Source organism: Vitis riparia, chromosome 15 (genome assembly GCF_004353265.1).
Source record: "Vitis riparia cultivar Riparia Gloire de Montpellier isolate 1030 chromosome 15, EGFV_Vit.rip_1.0, whole genome shotgun sequence".
Taxonomy (NCBI): Eukaryota; Viridiplantae; Streptophyta; class Magnoliopsida; order Vitales; family Vitaceae; genus Vitis; species Vitis riparia.
The window spans coordinates 8,662,220-8,683,464 of NC_048445.1; the positions used below are offsets into that span (position 1 = coordinate 8,662,220).

General features: G+C 30.1%; 2 protein-coding genes across 3 annotated transcripts; one reads left to right on the top strand and one right to left on the bottom strand.

The window, feature by feature from the left end:
* Window positions 1-9,320: 9,320 nt before the first annotated feature.
* On the bottom strand, window positions 9,321-12,343 carry LOC117931765 (UPF0565 protein C2orf69 homolog). 2 transcript variants are annotated; one of them, XM_034852825.1, is made up of 4 exons: window positions 12,204-12,343; window positions 11,614-11,736; window positions 11,180-11,470; window positions 9,321-10,078 (listed from the first exon to the last, which is right to left on the bottom strand). In XM_034852825.1, the coding sequence occupies exons 2-4, from the start codon at window positions 11,719-11,721 to the stop codon at window positions 9,509-9,511; spliced, it is 969 nt and encodes a 322-aa protein (XP_034708716.1). In that variant the 5' UTR covers window positions 11,722-11,736; window positions 12,204-12,343; the 3' UTR covers window positions 9,321-9,508. The 2 variants fall into 2 exon arrangements, with proteins under 2 accessions (XP_034708716.1, XP_034708715.1); XM_034852824.1 differs by having other exon boundaries at window positions 9,348-10,078; window positions 11,614-11,764.
* A 3,745-nt stretch (window positions 12,344-16,088) lies between these two features.
* Window positions 16,089-16,975, top strand: LOC117932523 (ethylene-responsive transcription factor 2-like). Its single transcript, XM_034853797.1, has one exon. The coding sequence runs from the start codon at window positions 16,130-16,132 to the stop codon at window positions 16,772-16,774; it is 645 nt and encodes a 214-aa protein (XP_034709688.1). The 5' UTR covers window positions 16,089-16,129; the 3' UTR covers window positions 16,775-16,975.
* The last annotated feature ends 4,270 nt before the right edge of the window (window positions 16,976-21,245 follow it).

A 21,245-nucleotide genomic window follows, 5' to 3' on the forward strand; every position in this document is an offset into this window, starting at 1 on the left:
CTCAACTAGAACTCAATCAGTACTCCATAGGGAAAGGTTGACTCTCTACTGACAATGCCAAGGTTTTTAAATATAAAAAAAAAATAGAGATTTTTTTGGAGCCTTGACTGATCCTCGATCGGGAGCACCTACTTAGTGGAACCAATGCAAGGAGAGCCATGACCAATTGGGATAAAAGCAACCAAAAAACCCATTTTTTTAGTTTAAAGCTTTTGAACACTTAAGAAACTCACTTATAAACTTTTGTAAATCAATTTTAAAAGAATTTAGCCAAAGGTTTTGATGTATAAGTCATATTCATTTAATTGTAAACATTTAAGGTCATTTAATAATAATAATAATAACAATAATAAATAAATAAAATAAAAACTAAGTATGAATGAATTCATGAAAATAGATTTAATCCTAAATGCACCTAAAGGATTCAACTTACACAATTTCTTAGACTTTATAAGTTTTCTAAGATTCATGTCTTCATGTTATTTCAACCCTTTTTAGGTAAACTATGACCTTTCTTTTGATTTTCTCAACAAAACCTAAAACTTTACTTGATTAAATGTTTTAGTCCATTTAACCATATTTTGTTATTATCAAAACATACTTAGGAGAACCTTAGAACTAACAATAACATATGACAAAGGGTTGTGTGGGCTTGGACCACAAAAGATTAAATTGACTTTAGTTTTTGCCTAATCCGTAAAGTTATGGAAACTTTTGGTATAGTGATCATAAGAAATATTATGTAATGTTAAAGAATGAATGGAGACAACAAACGAGGTAAATGTTTTTGTGGATGGTTTGTGCAAACTACATGCTTTAATCCATGTCATCACTTCTTCACTATACAAGGATATGACAATATTCATGCATGGCGATAGTTTTATAGATACAAGAAGGGAACAATCATATGCTTATCAACATGGCATGGTATTTCCTATTATATGTTGTAATGTTATGGATGATGATTGAGAATCGACTCCTATACAACTCAACATTTTGTATAATAATTTTGATTATTCGATGTTTAATAAAGATGATAGCTAATTAACGAAACTAATTTTAAATTTTATATAGCAAAAGTGTAATTTTTACATAATCTACCATCCTCATGAAACACGTCCATTGACTTGCATATAATGGGGAAAAAGTAGATCATAACGTCACATGTCTCCAAAGGGAGAAGAGCTAATGCAATATGTGACACTCTTCTAAAATAAACCTACCGAAAAATCAATTGCAACCTTTACACTAATTTTTACACTTCATGTACATGAAATGGCTAAATAGAAGTTGAAAAAAGAAAAACAAGAAAAGAAAAGAAAAAAATAATAATAAAATTAAATATGACAAATAAAAAATATGAAGAAAGGGAAAATATATAATAATATATGCCATGTATAATAATCTCCAACTAGTAATTGGGTCTAAATAGTTCAAGTGCAATACAATATATAAAGTTGTCAATTTGTGTCACATGAAGAAGGCTTCCTCTTTTGCCATAGTTGTCGATGATATGTCTCCAATGCTAAAAGATCGAAGAGACCATGACATGTTGCCCCACATTAATTTAAAACAAAAATGACAATAGTTACTCTAGTTAAATATTATTAATATATATATATATATATATAATTATTGTATAAATTTTAGATAAAGATAAAAACAAATAAATGAAATCTTTTATAAAATCCCTTTAATATATTTTATTCTATCTCTATTTTTTCCTTGGGCAACTACTATCCTAAGCCTAACCTCTACAACTTATATTTTATTGTGACTATATTAAAATCCTAACCATGAAGCCAATTATATTCCATTGATGATCTCATACTTTTATTAACATATCATGTATAATTCTTAAATTAAAGTTATCATTTTCTTATTTACATTTATTTGTTTGAAAAAAATATACAGTTTATTAATAAAATTACTAAATTTCTTGAAATAAAAAATTTAGGATGATGGAAAATTTTCTAGTGATTTTTTTTTTTTACTTTTAAATTGTTTTGAAAATTTCCTTTGTTTTTATTTTTATTTTTCATAAATCTGATATTTTTTATATTTTGTGTGTGTGTGTGTTTTTTGTAACTATATTTTACTTAATTTATTGAATTATAATGAATTGTATTATGATCCATAATTTTACTACTTGCCCCATAACAAAAAATTTTAACTCCATCATTGCTTTGATGGTTGTGGGGACGACATGATAAAAAAAATGTGCAATAGGATGCATGGCTTCCAATGCTATGGTAACTTCTAGAATGCAAGTCTATAGGGGCTTGCTCTAAGAGTAGGATAATTTATTTTTATTTTTAAATTGTAGGATAAAAAATAATTTTAAAACTACCATATTTTTTAATTTCAAGTAAAACTTGTTTTATGAAAACACAAGTTCAATGTAAAAAAAAAAAATTAAAAAAAAAAAAGTGAAAAGATGAGTTCACAATATAAATTTTTAAAAGCGCAAAAAGTGAAAAAGACGAGTACAAAAAAAATTAACTTACATTTTCATAGAACGAGTTCAATTTAAAATAGAACTAGTGATAAAAAGTATCATATTTTTATATTTATGTTTTAAAAATATTTTTTGAAAATTATATATATATACACACACTAGTGTCACCCATTATAATTTTTTTCTAATGCTAGTATGACAAGTTGTCTTATGTGTACTCATCAAAGTTCAAATCATATTAGTATAACTCAATGACATGAATAGTCGATGTTATTAGGAATGATATTGGGCTGAGTTCGTGATAAGTTACACTCATCCCGATTTTGTTCTAATTATTTAAATATATTCTTATCCCCATTCAAAAAAAAAAAATTTAAGTAAGGCGAAACAACAACAATATAAGAATTTCTCATTCTCGCTTCACTCAAATTTTTTAAAATTTTAATTATATTAAAATAAATATAATTTATAAATAAAAAATATTATAATTTTTATTAGAAATAATTTTTATTTTATGAAAGAAATTATTTCACATTTAACAAAAATATTAAGATACCAATGTCATCTTTTGAAAACTATAACTTTGACTCCAACTTTACCTTTCAACAAAATAAATAAATACTTATATTCCAGATTTTAGTCAAGTTTTCAAAGTATCAAATTCAACTCCAAGGAAATTTGAGAGAAAGAAAATAAATGGAATTTTTTTTAAAAAGAATTGAAAATACTTAAAAATATTTCTCTAGTTTGATTCTCCATAAAAAAAATACTAAAGATAAATAAATTAAATCATTTAGGAATGCACTTATGTTAAATTTTCCAAAAAGGAAATTTTTTTAATAATTTTTCCCTTATTTTCTTAATATTCATTTCCATTACTATTTCTTCTGATATTAAATGTAAAAATAAATAAAAAAATAAAAAATAAAAAAATCATTGTTTAAAAATATTTTTTCCACTTTTTAACAATTTCTAATATCCAAACATTATTTTATTATTCCAATATTCAAATGTAAAAAATAAACATTATTATTTTAAAAAAATGATAATATAAAAGGATTTCCAAATATTCTGTTAAAAAAATAAGGTTTAGGCTTAATTCAAATAACCTTCTTTACATCTTGTAGACCCCTCTTTTGGACCAAGGGACATTTGTTTTTTTAATTACTTTTATTTAATGCATTTTATGACATTTTATTTTTTGCTTTCTCCATCACCACTTGTTGGCCACCCCGAGAGTGAGCTAGGTTTTTTTTTTATATATTTAGGAGTGGGGGACGACCTCTATAGGGGAGCAAGTTGTAAGAGGCACGTAGCAAAAGACATTGCTACCTCAGCATGGTGGTGGTTAGGATGGAGATGTCTTTGAATGGGAAGTAGTAGAGCTGGTGGAGGCTTGGACGAGAAACAAGAACAGAGGGGTGAGTTGGATGATATAACGGGAGGCAGAAGATGAAAGATTAGGCAAATTTGTGAAAAGAGTTGGAAGCCATGCAACTCTTTGCTTGAGGGGAGCATTCCAGGTATGACTATTGTGAACTTCTTGTCTCTCATTTTCATACTATTTCAGTCTTATTTTCAACTACTTTTCTATTGATTTGTTGATTGGTGTGGGCATTAAGGGCCACTTGTTTGCTTTGTTGGATCTAACTCTCTACATGCATACTCTGTTTTGGTTTTATTTTGGTATCTTTGATTTCTCTCATAAATATCTGATGCATTGCTACTTCCTTGAACTTGATATATAAAATAGAGCTAAGTTCATACTCAGTTTTTTATGTTTTTGTTTTTCTATGTTTATTGCCCTGTTTCTTATTGATAGTGGGATGATATCATCAATGGTCAAGTTGCTGGGACTAGAGGAGTGAGATTGTGAGAATTTGGGATTGCCATTTTGGTTGCTGCGAGTTATTAATTTTGGTAGAGAAGTTGGTTGTAGGATTAGTGAAGGTTCATGGTTGTTTGTGAGTATAAACCTTCCATTTGCTAGTGCTGGGAGAATGAATATGGGTTCAAGAATTTGATTGAGGAGTCATTATCAAAGCATGTACAACAATAGTTGTGGGTCAACACCTAATCAAGCCATTAGGATTTAAAGTGGATGATGCAAAACCAAAGCATGCTAGGTTGGATTATTGGTCATATGTGGTTGTTAAGGTTCATGGCTCATGGGCAAAATTTCATAAATATCTCAGAAAACAAGAAGGTGAGCAATAGAAAGGAACCTTCCTTATAGCAAACAAAAGCTCTAGAAATGGGTTTATCTACTAAGACCCATTCCCCAATTACTCCGCCACCTACCCTTAAGCCTCGGGTCCCACTTTCAGACAGCTTGCTTGGCCACCTTCTTAAGCCTAAGAAGAAGAGCAGAAACTTCAACTTCAACCTGCTTGGTTAGAATGGCTCATTCATTCACTACCCGGTGCATTACCATGTTTTTCAATCATATCCCATGCAAAATGTATTTCACTATCAAAGCTACCTAAGAGTAGCTCATTTGTTCAGCAACCATATCTACCATTGGAAGATTCTGGATTTAGCACTGGTTATGGAATGGGTCTCGGGCAACTCTACTATAGTTTGCATGTAGTGCATCGTCCTTCTTCTTGGCTCTTACACGTGGAAATTATCATTATTGGTTTGGACAGGGAATAAGCTACACTTGAATCTTGTTCATGAAGTGGTGTAGCTCCGGCTATCAATGGAATATCTCAATTCTGGTGATGGCAGCGAGTTGAAAGCTGAAGGTGTAGAAGCTTGTAGATCAAAGCCACTTGTGTTCTGTTCCAACAACCACTGTATCTAACATTTTCACTTTGCAATCTCAGGTGGTCATTTACCTTATTTGAAATTTTGTTCATAGAGAAGAATAAGTTAGGTTAATAGCATTAAAAGAGCTTATATGGATGGAAAGAAAACTTGTTGGAAATAAACATGTTTTGCTCGAATCAAAACTGGCTGTGTTATGTGAATGGAGTTGGATCGTGGTGACAATCCTCATGTAGTGGGAAGGGGGTTGCAACTTGCCTCTATGTTCTCACTGAAAATAGCTCTCAATGCCCACAATGCCATGACCCTACAGTCCTGTCACCCCTAATGGTTTCTTTCTTATCAACACTAGCAAGGATTCTGCTCCCATGCTCAGAAATTGAGAGACTTGAGATTAGATTGGAAAATTTGAAAGACATAAGGATGTAGTGTGGGGCTATTGCTTGGATAACCCATTCCTGTTGGTCCTTAGCTCAAGACTAATCTAAGACCACTTCTTAATTGCCACTACACCAACTTATGTGCATGAAAATGAAAATGCATAACTTCATTCTCGTATGTGGCAACTATCAGCTTGGAGAAAATGCACAACCAACTCATTCAGCAAGCTCCATTTTCTTTTCCACCCAATATGAGCCCTCAAACACCACCTAGCTTCAGTCCCAATTGCACCCCAGGCCCCACTCCTGTATGGCTACCCTCCAGTGCACCACCTAAAGGCCATGTGCCATCCTCTTTGATCTTTCATCCTCACATGTCAAAATTTAATTTTCAAAACTCCAATTTTCAAATTTAATTTTCAAAATTTCAATTTCCAAATAATTTTCAAAACTCCAGTTTTTTCCAAATTTAATCTTCAAAACTCCAATTTTCAAAACTTTAATTTTCAAAATTATAATATTCAAAACTCCAATTTTCAAGTTTAGTTTTCAAACCTTTAATTTTCAAATTTTCAATTTTCAAATTTTAATTTTTAAAACTCCAATTTCCAAATAATTTTCAAAACTTCAGTTTTTTTTTTCCAAATTTAATCTTCAAAACTTCAATTTTCAAATAATTTTCAAAACTCCATTTTTTTTTCCAAATTTAATCTTCAAAACTTCAATTTCTTTTTCCAAATTAATTTTCAAAAATCCAATTTTCAAAACTTTAATTTTCAAAACTCCAATTTTTAAATAATTTTAATTTCACTCCAATTTTCAAATAATTTTAATTCATTTCTTTTCTTCTTCCTTCCTTAGGGTTTATAGTCACCAAAAATCTCATTTTTAATAAACTTGCTACATTTCCCTTCAAGTAAGCACTTTTACAAATTTTTTTTTATTTTAAAATAAATTTTTATTTTTTTCTATTTTTTTTTAATAAATATGAATGAATTTTCATAATTCCAAAATAATGGAATTTATGAGATTAATTCATGCAAAATCAATTGGGTTTTAGTAGGGACCCTATATATGAGTTTTCTCCTCTTGATTGTCAATTGTTATGCTTAATGAATATTGTGTGGTCTTTGTCTTGCTCTTTGATATGCATGTGATAATTTTATACTTGAACTAACCTTGTTTCCATGATAGCACATTATTATTCACTACTAAGGTACGCTCTCACTCCTATTTTGTTTATTTATTCTCCACGCATGATTAACTTCTAATTTATAATTATTTTTTGGTATTCATTGATTTCTTTGTCAATTGTCACATTTTTTGTGACATCCCACATCAGATATGTGAGAAAGTTCCTAGCGCTATATAAGTATGGACTTCTCTTAACTCTATAGATGCGTTTTAAAGTCGTAAGGGTCCCTTTAGGTGTAAAGCGAACAATATCTACACGGTTGGGAGCGGATTGTTACAAATAGTATCAGAGCCGATCCCCGACCTCGGTGTGGGGTTTGTTTGGTCCCGTAAGAGTATTTGTTTGGCCCCACAATCCCATGGGACACAACGAGGACATTGTGTTTCCATGGGGGGTGTTTGTGACATCCCACATTAGATAGGGGAGAAAGTTCATGGCGCTATATAAGTATGGACTTCTCTTAACCCTGTAGACGCGTTTTAAAGCCATACGGGTCTCTTTGAGTCCAAAACAGATAATATCTACACGGTTGGGAGCGGGTCATTACATTTTCCTTACTTTATTTAGTAGAGACCCGTTTTTAGGGACTTAGAGGGGTGCTACAATTTTTTACTGTATCTTCCCAATAGGTAACCTGACCCTCGAATCCGACTTTGATTTTTCACCGACATGTTTTTCCTTCAAGAATCACACTTCGGGTTTTTCTTTTTTATTTTGTTTTTCTCTTTAAAAAAAATAAAACAAAAATAAGTAGCAACTCCAAGTTTTTTCTAAAAATCATATTTTTCAATAAATAAAAAACGAATCGTGTCATCAAGTGGAAACACATGAAACAAAATGTGGGGTCCACACATCTTCATAAGAAAGGAGGTTGTTTGATATATATATACATCTTTACTAATGTTTTTTAAGACCCTTCTTAAAAAATGGTTTTGGAGAACAATTTTTAAAATAAATTCTCAATTGTTTTTAGAATAAAATTTTGTTGAAGAATTTTCGACTTATTCTCATGCTTATATACAATATAAAAGTATTCAAGTATTTTCTATATTGTCAATTATTACTTATTAACATTCTATATATATACATTAAAAAAAATGACTAAAAACACTTAAAATTTATTCTAAAAACAATCTATTTTCATAAAAAAAATTCTTAAAAAACCATACTCAGTCTTTTATAAAATGTGTTTTTTAGTTAAAAAACTAAGGGCCCGTTTGGTGGTGTTTTAAATTTTTTTTTTTTAAATAGAGAATAAAGAAAAAAAATTTAGAATTTTTTTAAACTAAAGTGTTTGGAAAGATGTTTTAAAAAATAATTTGTTAAAATAAAAAACAAGAAACTTGTTTGAATAAAAGAATTTATATTGTTTTTAAATTCAATGTATTACTTTTATTTTATAAAAAATTTTATAAAATTAATTTATAATAATATGAAATGAAATTCAAATTAAGTCTTATTAAAAAAATAAAAATTAAATTTACAATTACATGAGTCAAAAGATAGTTTTTTTTTTTTAATTATGAAACAATTTTTTATTGTAGTGAAACAAAAATTTCTATAAGATAAAAATAATTTTAATATTCATTTTTAATACATGTCAACTAAATACTTTTTTTTTTTTTTTTAATTTTTTGTTTGATCATCATTTCTCATGCTTTTTTCTAGAAGCTTTTTTTTTTTTTTTTTTTTTTTTAAGTTAAAGAATCAAAAAAGTTTTTAAATGTTTTATAAAATTAAGGATATTTGGTAAGTTATTTTATAAAAGAATTTTAAAAATAAAAATAAAAAAACGTGTTCCAATAAATTGTTTTTTTTTTTATTGTTTTGATTTTGTAAAAACATTTTAAATTCAATTTATATAATATTAAATAATTAAATTTAATTGAAGTCTTATTGAAAATGAAAATAATTTTGTAATTACGTATAAATTAAAAAATATGTAGTTTTTAGTAAAACATAAATAGTAATATTATAATAAATCATAAATTATATTTTTAGTAGAAAATATACTATTTTATTATATGTTAGAAAAAGGATATTTTATTATATTCATAAATTTCTAGTATTAATGAGTTTACTATTTAAATTTTTAATTATTTTTAAAAATTAATAGACTTATTAACAAATCCAACACATTAAGTCTTGTTTAATTTGAAGTTAATTTCTCTAGCAAAAAATAAAAATAAAAATAATAATTCTATGTAGAAGATAAATAATATAGTGTATACGATTTTTGTTTTTTATTATTTTAAAAACAAGTAAAAACAACTTTTACTTGTTCTCTAAAAGATGTTCTATTTGTTCTTTAAAAGGTGTTCTCTATTTCACTTTGTTTTTAAAAACTAGAAAAACTAGAAATAGAGAACAATAACTAAACCGTGTTATGAATTTTTAAAAACTGTTTTTTATTTTTAAAAACAAAAATCTGTTTTTAAAATCTTCATCAAACAGACTTTAAAATTATTTTAAAAAATAGTTATCAAATACGGCCTAACTCAACATTACCCCACTCTAATTAACCTAACTCTTCTTGTCAACAAAATCAACAAAATCAAAAGAAATATTTATATCCCCATACAAGGTTTACCCAACTCTTCTTGTCAACAATAGAGACAAAAGAAATATGTATATCCCCATGAATCCAATGTACAAGGGTTTTAGACAGCTAAATTACACATTTTTATAAAGGCAAAGTTGCAGCATTCAACTCACATCAAGATTTTCTATTATTTCAAAATGCATTTGTAGATTAGAAGGCCTATCAGCAAAATAAAATCTCTCACATACCCGTAATTTCCCTTCACTGTGCTCAGCTTCTGATTCAAGCAGATGAACCAATTTATCCTTTTCATTTCGAATCCAAACTCGCCTCTTGTCATGCCATTGCCTGGGAGTTCCATGGACAACAAAACGAATTCCTCCACCGCCTTTTGCAACCCATTTTGATATTCTGCAGATGACATCTTGATCAGTGATATATGCTCCAGCAGAGTTCAAGCCAACATCCACATAATGGATCTCAGCTATGCTGTTTAAGAGGCTTTCCTTTGAAGTGGGTAGTATTTGATACTCTTCCTGGACATCAGATTCTTTTATGTGGGGTGAACTCCTAATAGATGCAACTTTGGAGAAGCCAAGCTCAGTAACTAGCTGATTAAGTACAGTACCACCCTTGCTGAATCCGAGGATGAATGTTTTGGGTTGATAGGAACAAGATGCAGATAGCCCGAGTGGGCATGGTTCTTTCTGCCTTCCTGAAATAGCTTTCTTTGCCTAACATAGCAAGTAGCAACATACATAGAATTCAGGAAGTTACGCAACACCACAAATAGTTAGCAGTTTCAAGAAATGGTTGGAAACATACTTCACAAAGCGGCTAGGAGTGCAATTACAATAACCAAATTTGGCAAGAATCTTCAGTCTCAAATTGATTGTAACAAGTAGCAAACAGTTTGTGCTACTTCAGAATATTTCTCACATTCAAGTTGCATGGAATAGCATTGAGGAAGGAGGATCGGGATGAAAGGAAATACACACAAGTTTGAATTAAATAAGAAAAAGGAAAATTTTGCATGGGATTTGATTCAGAAATGAACTCGATAACAATCACACATCTAAAAGGCTAAAATATGATGCAGTTGCTAATACTACAATGAGATTTAGCAACATAGACAGATGCCCCACAAAGAACTTGAAGCACTCCGGCAGGACCTGTAAATGAAGAATGAAGCATCCTTGTTGGATACCGGCACTTCATGAATTCTTATGCATCGCAATTAAATTTATCCTTTGCTTTTGCTCTAGTTGAATTCAGATAAACGGATGGCCAACTAACATGCTTCATGATCTTAGCCTCTACTACGAATAGTTTTTTACTTGCAAATTACAATCTGTTTAGATGCTAAAGCCCTCCAAATATATTTGAATATACTATTCTGATTGTTTAGTGTAAATACATCTCTTTTTCTTCATGAACTTCAGATTTATTTTATAAGCAAGGTAAGCAGTAGTTTCCATTGTGAATCAACTTCTAACTCCCGTAGAAATACTCATGCAACATTTTCTACAAGTATCAAATAAAACTCTTGGAAAAATAGATCCTCGCAATAACAATTCAGTAAGCCGCTTTTCAAGAAACGGGCTGGATGTACCAGCATTATTTATCTCATATTATGCAAATTTGAAAATATCACTTAAAAATGTAATCATACAGTGCCCAGTGCAGTGGCATGAACATATCTATCTTCCTGATTTTGGTTTACATTGAAGCAGTCAAGCCCAAGTGGCTCAAAAATTCATTCATTTGGACATGCATAAGGGGGTTTAAGATTGCTTTTATAACTCAAATGCATTGATCCAAGGAGAAGAACACACCTCTTCAAGGCAATTTGACAAGAGCGAAACAGTAGACGTGGATGCCGGGAATCCACTTGGACTGTATGATTTTGGATCTCCCCATTGATTCACAGATGGAATAAAATCCTTATAAACAGCAAAAGGGCCATTAAAAGTGGAAGCCTCTACAACCCAAGCATTGACAGAACCACCAAATTTGGAAACCAGAATTTCAGCAATCTGCTCTATATTTGACAACCTCTCAATCACTGAATTCCCAGTTCCTTGGACACGATCTCCATTGAAGAAGATGGCATTTGCAGAAGGCACCTGCATCATACATGCATAGATATTTAAAAAATGATAATCACTATCATTGTAGCTACCATGGGATGAGGGAAAACTGCAAAAGAATCAGGGGTTCAAGCAGAGCTGAATTGAATAGAGCATGAAGTTATGTAAAGTGAATTTACAATTAGGGTTTTGGAAGTGGGTGAAAGGCAGAGAGATGCTGCAACTCTGTAGAGGACCCTGCTGCTTGGGTGCAGTGGAACCTTCAAAACACCACTCCAACGATCCATGAATCAACTAATCAACTGTTAGCAGAGATTGAGAATGCATAACCTAGCCAAATTTCCAAATCAAGCTATTACAATTTTTAATAACCTCACAAAATAATCCAAAGTGAAATTAAAAAAAAAAAACCACAAAATTGGCATTCCAAATTAATCCAATTTCCCAGAACCAAATGCAGCCGTAGCATAACAATAGGTTTGGAATTGAATTAAAAACACCATAGACGTCAAAATTAATTCACCAACAAAAAAATAAAGAGAGAGAATTCCAAACTAAAAGTTTCAAGCTCCACAGAACTGGAATATGGTAAATTGAATCCAATTCTCCAATCCACAACAGAATTATAACATCAAGCAACATTTCAAATTCCACAGAACTAGAACACCAAACCAAACCCAATTCTCCCACCCAAACAAAACCTCAGCTTCGATGCACATAACCAAGTACAAACTTCAGCCAAACATTTATACAAACAGCTCATGCGCACCTTATTATCATCAACGGTTATGCCCTGTTTGGTTCCCGAGAAACATTGGGCAAGCAAACATCAAACAACACAAAATTGAAACTAATACAAATATTTGGCTCAATTGAGTTCACTTTTCACGTTTGAGAAACAAACGTTAAAATTTGTTAGCACTCCCCACAAAAGAGAGGCATTTTCAGAACTTAATGGGCTGGGGCCTAAATTCAAGGCCTAACAGAGTCCTACTATCCTACCCATCTCATATCAGAATTGACTGGGCTGGGCCTTGTTAGCCAGGCTCTCCAAACACTGGGCTGTTATACAAATAAGCCCATATATGTGCAAATTGTTAATGTCGGACGAATATAGGAAACTTTTCACAAAGCATGTACAATTACATAAATAATAATAATAATAATAATAATAAACGTGAAGGTAATTTAAAAAAAAAAAACATTTCATTATCACTTTTACAAAGATGGGTTGGTATTCTTATCTTTAGAATTAAATATAATTTATTTTAATGGGAAAGGGGATTGTCCTTGATAAGCCTTAAGCCACATTCAATGTTTTGTGTACTCCGCAAGGCAACTAGCCAACTACTAATATTATTGTCAAATGGGGAAATTAATAAAAGGCCATGATGGTGACAACCATTGTGTCCTTTTCAACTACCACCACTTCTCAATCTCATAACGAAATTTCCAACCATCCAAAACACCACCCTATCTTCATGTAATGTTATTTTAATTTTGTGTTGAAGGCTACAAACCTCCTACTATTTTTTATTTTTTATTTTTGAAGTGAAAATAATAATAATAATAATTTTTATGTAAAATGTAGGAACTCTTATTAATTAAAAAAAAAAAAACATGAATTTATTTATGTTTTAAGTATTGGGATAGTAAAAAAAAAATTAATATCTTAATTTTTTAAAGATAAATTTATGGGAATTTCACTATTTTATATAGGATTTATTATTATTGTCTCTTTTTTGAAATAAAAATAGAAAATCTACAATAAAAATATATGAAGTAAAAAAATTTACTCTTTAGATGAAGAACGTGTTCAATTTCCTGGGGCCTTTTCAGGCTCAACCCTGGATTTGCACTAAATCATTAGATATGAATTGTATAATACATATTTCAAAAAATTTGATAATCCCACTTAAAACATTACAAGATAATAAAATATTTTAAATAAATCTTTATAATTAAAAAAAATCCATTGTTATCATTCAAAAAAAGAAAGAAAATGAGGGAAATAAGTTAATATTAGCTTTAAGAGAGAGAAAAAAAAAAGAAGAAGAAGTTATATTTGGTTCCAAGAAAGTAAGTATAGCAGAGGAAAACAAAATGTTAAGAAAAATATTTAAAAAGAAAAAGGAAAAAATAAATATAATTAAAATTAGTTAGGAATTTAATTATTTTTATACTATTTAATCTTTATATAGAAGTGTAAAAATAAGTAAAATAAATTTGAAATAGCATACGACTTTAAGGGTCTATTTGATAACTATTTTTAAAAACAGTTGTAAAAAATGGTTTTTTTAAAACTATTCTTTAATGTTTTGTAAAATAAAAATCTGTTTGAAATCCTCAAATGTTTTTAACCTAATTTTAATATTTTTAAATATATTTTAAAAATAATTTTTACATTTAATTTTTATTTTTAATCATTTTACATATTTATATAATTATTTTTTAAAATCACACTTATAAAATAAATAAAAATAGTAAAAAACAACTAAAATATATTCTTTAAAAACACCACGTTTCTGCTTAAAAACACGTAAAACAATTTTTAATTGTCAAACGTTTTTTTCTTAATTTTTTGTTCTAAAAAAACAAAAAACGATTCTCAAAAACAGTTACGAAACATATCCTATCTTTTCTTTTGTCTTTTTTCTTTTTTACCATCTATCATTTATCAAATTCTTTAAAGCCAACCAAAGCATAAATAGGTTTGATACACATCCACATTAATGAATAAAGGGAATAATTAATCAAAAAGCATGATGCCCACCACCTTATTGTATATAACTATATATATACTTTTGTTCCAACAACCACCACTTAATGAAAATTTCAATTACTTTTGTTGTCATCAACACGTAGAAGCTTCCAACTTTCCCAATATTATATTTATCCCATTGGATTCTTCTTATAACTACGCAAACCCACATGATTAACATTAAATAGAATTTTATTTCTCGAGGGGATGACTGTTTAATAAGGGCTGGTTTCTAATCTTACTGGGTCAAAGCCTCGATCAAACTCATTGAATTTTATTTTTATGATTTAATACTTTTCATTTTTCTTTGAAAACTGGGTATAAATTTAATAATGTCTTCACATTCATTCTCGTACACGGCTCTTCTACTACATGTTTGTCATCCCTTCTAAATTTAGAAACTTCTCATGGATGTGATGACATATTTCATGATGATATTGAAATAGTCTTTTAAATTTTTAAATTTTTAAATTTTTAGTGTATTATTTCTTAGAATATAGATATTTTTTATTATTCATTATTTTATATGTGTTACAAACAAGAAAATAAAATAAACTATTCTTAATTTTGCTTATATACATAATTGTAACAAAAGGGTAAAGGTATAAGACAATATCCAACTAAACATTTTAAACTTGCTTTTAACTTATTCATTTTTCATATCAAATCCATTATATTAAGTATAAGAGCGTGATCCCGAAAAGCCGATCTTATTGTCACCGCTAGACATAAATATGATAACATGTTTAAAACTCAAAATCGATAAAAAAATAAGATTGTTTTGTATCTCCAAAAACCATTCTCATTATCATCTCTAAACACATATATAAACTTCATCCTATTACCATCCCTAAACATATATATAACCTCTATACCGATACTTAAAACTTAAAACTCATAAGAAGACCATAGAACACATATATAATTTCATCCCGTTACCATCCCTAAACATAGATATAACCCCTACACGTGATAAGACCATAGACAATGTAGGAGACTTTGTCCTATGGGACTAACGTGGAGACAAAGCACCTTTACATGGCAAAATCAAATCCCATTTGCAATGCTGCATGCAGCCCCTACAAACCCACTGTTTTCATCATTTCTCTCAAAATGAAATTTACATCTTTATTTATTGGATTTTTTCATACATAATATATATAGTATCCAAAATTCAATTTCAAATTCAATTTCATTTCTTTATAATTGAATAATAATTTCATTTTTTAATTTTATTATTTATTTATTTATTTATATTTTGATTTTAAAAATATTGATAATAAGAGAACATAAAGGAAATGAAAATAAAGGGAAAAATAATCCCAATGGATGTGGATAATCTACGGCTGTGAATAAATTAATTACTAGAGAGAATCCATGGTTTATCAACTTAATTCATTTAAAATTGCATGTTGACCAACGCCGACATTTGACCCTAGCCGCCAACCATGTATATTAAAATATTCAACGCCAAATCGGCGAATCCAATCCAACAGATTATTCTTTTCAAACCCAGTATTAAAAAATTCAAGAAAAAATATATATATTTAAAAAAACAATATCTTTATAAAGATTTTCTTTTATTTTTTTATGAAGAAAATTTTGAAAAATTATTTTGTTATAAATAATATTAATTTTACAAAAATTAAGAAGCGGAAAGGACAAGACAGCCGTCAGCCTTTGTCTATTAATTTATTAAACGCACGTGCTGAATTGATTTCAACTGCGGTTGAACATAGTGCAGGTAAGGTACCTGGAACGTACCAAAAATATTTTTTAAATGAAATTAAAAAAATCAAAAGTTAGTGTGTCACCTGGAGTGCATGAACGGGTTGATCCTCCCTCTCCTATATAAGCCAGCCATTAAAGACATCCTCCAAGCCAATCTCATCAGAGCTAGCCAATTTCCGGAGCCTTCTATTACAAACTAGAAAATGTACGAATACACCACGTTGGAGTCCGATCTGGCTTTTCTCGAATCCATTAGCAACCATCTTCTCGAAGATTCCGAACTCATGGCGCCGATCTCCGGCAATGTTCCTGGGTATTGCTCTGCTCCTTCCTTCACTGGATTCCTTTCTTCTCAAATTTGGGGGAATTCTCCGGTGGTGGATTCTGCGGCTGCCAGTGGAGTTGTGGAGGTAAAGGCGGAGGTCGAGGAGGAGGCGCCGAGAGGGGGTGTGGCGAAGGAGGAGGAGGGGAGGCGGTACAGGGGAGTGAGGCGGAGGCCGTGGGGGAAGTACGCGGCGGAGATCAGGGATCCGGCGAAGAACGGCTCAAGAGTGTGGCTGGGGACGTATGAGACGGCGGAGGACGCCGCTCTGGCTTACGACCAAGCCGCTTACAGGATGCGCGGCTCTCGCGCGCTCCTGAATTTTCCTCTTCGGATTGGCTCTGGGGAGCCGGAGCCCGTGAGAATCACCGCCAAGCGCCGCTCTTCGCAGAGGTCATTATCGGAGGCGGTGGCGGCACCCTCTCCGAAGCGTGGAAAGGGAGTGGATTCGACGGCTAAAGTGGAGGCGGCTGAAGCAAGCGTAGTAGAAATGTTCCAAGCCAATCAACTATGGGTGAAGTCATAAAATGAAGATCAGCTAACCGGCTCATCTCTCTAATTACCATTTAACCCCTGAGATCTAAATTCAAAACAACAAAAAAAAAATTGACATTTTTTTTTTTGTATTAATATCAAGATTTATGATGATGTTTGTTTGATGGTAAAGTTTCATGTGTACCAAAAAGAGAAATCTTTAAATTCAATTTCTTTTTTATATTCTCTTAAATTTGTTTTTAGAAATAATTATACATTGATGAATGCAATTACGGTTACTCAAATTGAATGTAAGAAAAGGAAAAATAATTGTTAAATTTTTAAAGAATTAAAAATTCATTTATTTATTTATTTTATTATTTTATAAAAGGATTAAATAATTTAAAATAAATTTTTAGAATCATATTTAAAAATAATTTTTTAAAATAAAATTTTATTTAGAAATTTAAATGTAAAAGTAAGTTTCTCATGTTATTCTTGAGAATATAATAAAAATATTCTCTATATTTTATGTTATTATTTTCAAATATCATATAAAAAGTAATTGAAAACGATACTATACAAGTGTAATAATGTCACTTTCAAATCCAATGAAATGTTATTTCAAATCTGATGAAATATCACTTAAATGATGATAGTCAAAAGTCATAAAAGTTCAATTCATTCTTAAATTATCTTAATTGATTTTCAAATAAGATGAGCGAAAGATCCAAAACATAATATTGAATCGAAAGTTACGAAGATGCTCCTTGCAAGGCTTAAATAAAAGAAAAAAATTGGTGCATGAGCCTTGAAATGATGGGATTTTTTTTTTTTTTTTAAATGTTTTACATTTGTGGGAAAGTGACCATGGAAAGCAAGTGATAGATCTGGAGTCACTTTTGGGCTCCATCTGTCCCCCCTTGATTAAGCATTGAGGTTGTTTTTTGAATTGTAATTTTAAAAACTTATTTATGCTTTTTAATTTTTTAAAAGTAATAAAAATCGTAAACTTTGCAACATTGTATTAATTAAAAATGAAAAATATCATAGATGTATCAGTAACTCAATTTATAGATATATCGAAATATCTTAGAAAATATGGATTGATATTTTGACACAGAATATCAATAAGACAAAATTAATCAAAATTTAAAAAATATATAAACAAAAAAAATACAAATACTCTAATCATTTTATTAAATAAATTAATATATGCATATCAAAATTAATGATATTAATAAGCCTAAAAGAATATTAATATAAAAATAAAAATCTATTTCATTGATAGAAGATATGGATAATATTTTTCTAAAATATGATTTTATTACAATCCATTCTTTTTTCAACATAATAATAAATATATATTTATAATAAATTATTCATTGTATTGGATTCTATTTCATAATTAGATCAAGAGTCGTGGTTAACAATTTTTAAAGTTCTTCTAATTTAATTTTAAGTTGGATTGTTAATTTCAAAATTTTAAATTTTATCCAAAAAAATGTATATTAAAAATCTAATAGAATTTATCAAATTTTTTTTTGGAAAAAATTATCTCAAATTTCAATAATATATTTACATTCATTTCTTCTAAAGATTTAAAACTATTTTATTAAAACATGTTTTATTATATTTTAAATAAAAATTAAATCATTTTAAAGATTTATATAAAATATTTTATTTGAGATTTAATTTCTAAAATTTTATTATAAATTTGTGATGACAACTTTTGCTATTGACATTAATGTATTTAAATAATTAAAATTATTAAAAATTATTTTAATAATTTATCTTATCAAATTAATTTTAATTTATAAAATATTGAAACTTCATTATTTTTTTATTTTAGCAATTTTCGAATAAATTTATATTTTAATATTTTAAAATAAAACATTCAAAATTAAATAAAATTAAAAGAATAAATATAAAAAAATTAAAAGTGAAGTAATAGTAAAATTTTCAAATAGAATTAATGAGATAAATATGAAAAATAATTAAAAATAAAAGGATAATATAAAATAAAAGGGTAATGTTAGCCCAAGGGTTCTCCTAATCGGGTTTTGATGATAACAAACCATGGTTAAGTGACTAATTGGTTTAATGATTAAGAATTTCAGATATAAACTCGAAAATTCATCAAATGACCAAATGGATATAAGATCGAGACACTTGGAAGACTTATGATCATAGGAAATTAATGTAAGATGAATGCATGAGTGCACTTAGGATTTTCACAAGTTTCATGTATCTTTGAAAACTCGGTTTATTATTTAAAATGTCGATTTCATTAAAACCCGAGTTTTTAACTAATGTACCTTAGGCAAAATGTTTTATAATTGGTTTAATAATTTACCTAAAGACCTTGCCTAAGTGTTAGAAAAGAAATAAATAAAAAAAAAAAGGTTTTCAGAGCCAAAAAGGCTTAACCGGTCGAGGCTATGGCCAACCGGTCAACCGGTTGAGGAATCGGTCGACCAGTTGTGGTTGTCCGGTCGAGGACCGGTCGAGGGAGGTCAAAAAACTTCTCTCTCTCCCAGTAGCCTTCTCTTCCCGGTCGAGGTGTTTCTCTTACCGGTCGAGGTTCGGTTGAGGCAACGGTAACCTGTCATGCATTAAATGCTCCAACGGCTAGTGAACCGGTCGACCCCTATCTCGACCGGACGAGGTTACCTTCTTAACTCGACCGAACGAGGTTACCTTTTGCTATTTTTGACTCTCGAGCTTAGAAACCTATAAATTGAGAGCTTCACTTCATTTATTGATAAGAGAACACTTGCATTCAATAGCCTACCTACTTGTTCTTGATCAAAAAGCTCTCATTTGCTTCATAGTGCATTAAATCACCACTTGCATATCCTTTAGTTCACTCTTGTATGTCATCCTAGCTTTGTCTTGTATTTGAGTCATCCTTAAGCTAGGTTGAGTGATTATATCTTGTAACAATCTGAGTGTTAAAGCCTTCAAGAGGGTTGAATCTTGAAGAGGTTGTGTAAGAGCCCATTGGAGCCGAAATCCAAGTGTAGAAGATTGGAAGCTTGGTTGAAGCTTCAAGTTAGTGGAACCCTCACTTGGTTAGGAGGTTGAGGAGAGTGGACGTAGGCAAGGAAGTGTCGAACCACTATAAACCCGAGTTTGAATTATCTAAACTCTATCTCTTTACTTTGCTTATATTGTGTTTGAATTTATTGTGATTGAAAAGATTTAAAAAACCCAATTCACCCCCCCCCCCCCCCCCCCCCCCCTTTTGGGTGTTTTTCTTAACTAAGCATAACCTTTGTTTTCTCACGTAATAAAAAGTTAAAATAAAAGATAAATTATAAAAAAATATATTTGATTCACTAATATGAAAATATATGGAAAAATCCCAAAAATTTTAAATTAGTATTATATTCATCTATTTAAAAATAATTTGAAATACATGTGTGGACCCCGTATTTCGGCTCATGCGCTTCCACTCGATGGCGAACTCGCTTTTTTATTTGAAAATGATTTATTTATTAGAAAATGACTTGGAGTCGCCACTTATTTTTGTTTTATTTTTAAAGGGTAAACAAAATAAGAAAGAAAACCCTAAGTGTGACTCTTTATTTTGAAAAAGGTGGTTTGTAAAAAACCAAAAATGGGCTCGGGGGTTAGATTACTTATCGGAAAAGTACGATAAAGACAGTAGCACCCCTCTAAGTTTCTAAAGACAGGTCTCTACTAATAAAATGAAGCAATCATGACAACTAATAAGGAGATTAATGAATATCAACATGATTATACACTGAGAGCCAAAGCATACATGGAGGATGGTCAGAGTGAGAAAGGATGCGTACCTTGACAGCAAACGGCTATGCGCTATCAGGAAATGTGATTAGTGCACAATAATTATCACAAAATAAATCACATGCATCACTAAACAGGATAAGGAATCCAATAGCACACATGACACTTCATTCAAATTTATTTTTAGGGAAAATTTCAATGATGTTGGGCTCCCACCATAGCCCAATTTATTTTCGCATGAATTAATCCCATGAATTTCCAATATTCGGAATTATAAGATTAAATTCATGCTTATTTTAAAACATTTTTTAAAATCAAAGAAAATATGAAAGTGGCTTGCCGAAAAGAAAATGACAGCCAAATTTTATTGAAAATGAGACTCTTAGGTGATTTTGAAAACTCTAGAGATGAAAAATGGGAAAGTTGGGATTATTCGAAAACCAGAATTTGAGAAAATATTTACAAAATGGGATTTGGAGCAATTATTTTCAAAATCAAGGGATGAGGAAATGGAATATGACACATGGCCCAAAGGTGGCCATGCAAAGGTGGCCCTGCAGTGAGGTTGGATGCTTGAATAGTCGCTTGATTAGACAATGGCGTTGTGGGGCTCTACTCACCATTGGGATCCCAATCGAATAATGATCTTGGTCTTGATACCAGAGACGCCCTATCTGAGGAGGACATGTCTCTCAGTTGAGTCGTATAATTCTCAATAGATTGACCAGAGGAGATCAAGTATCCACCCTTAA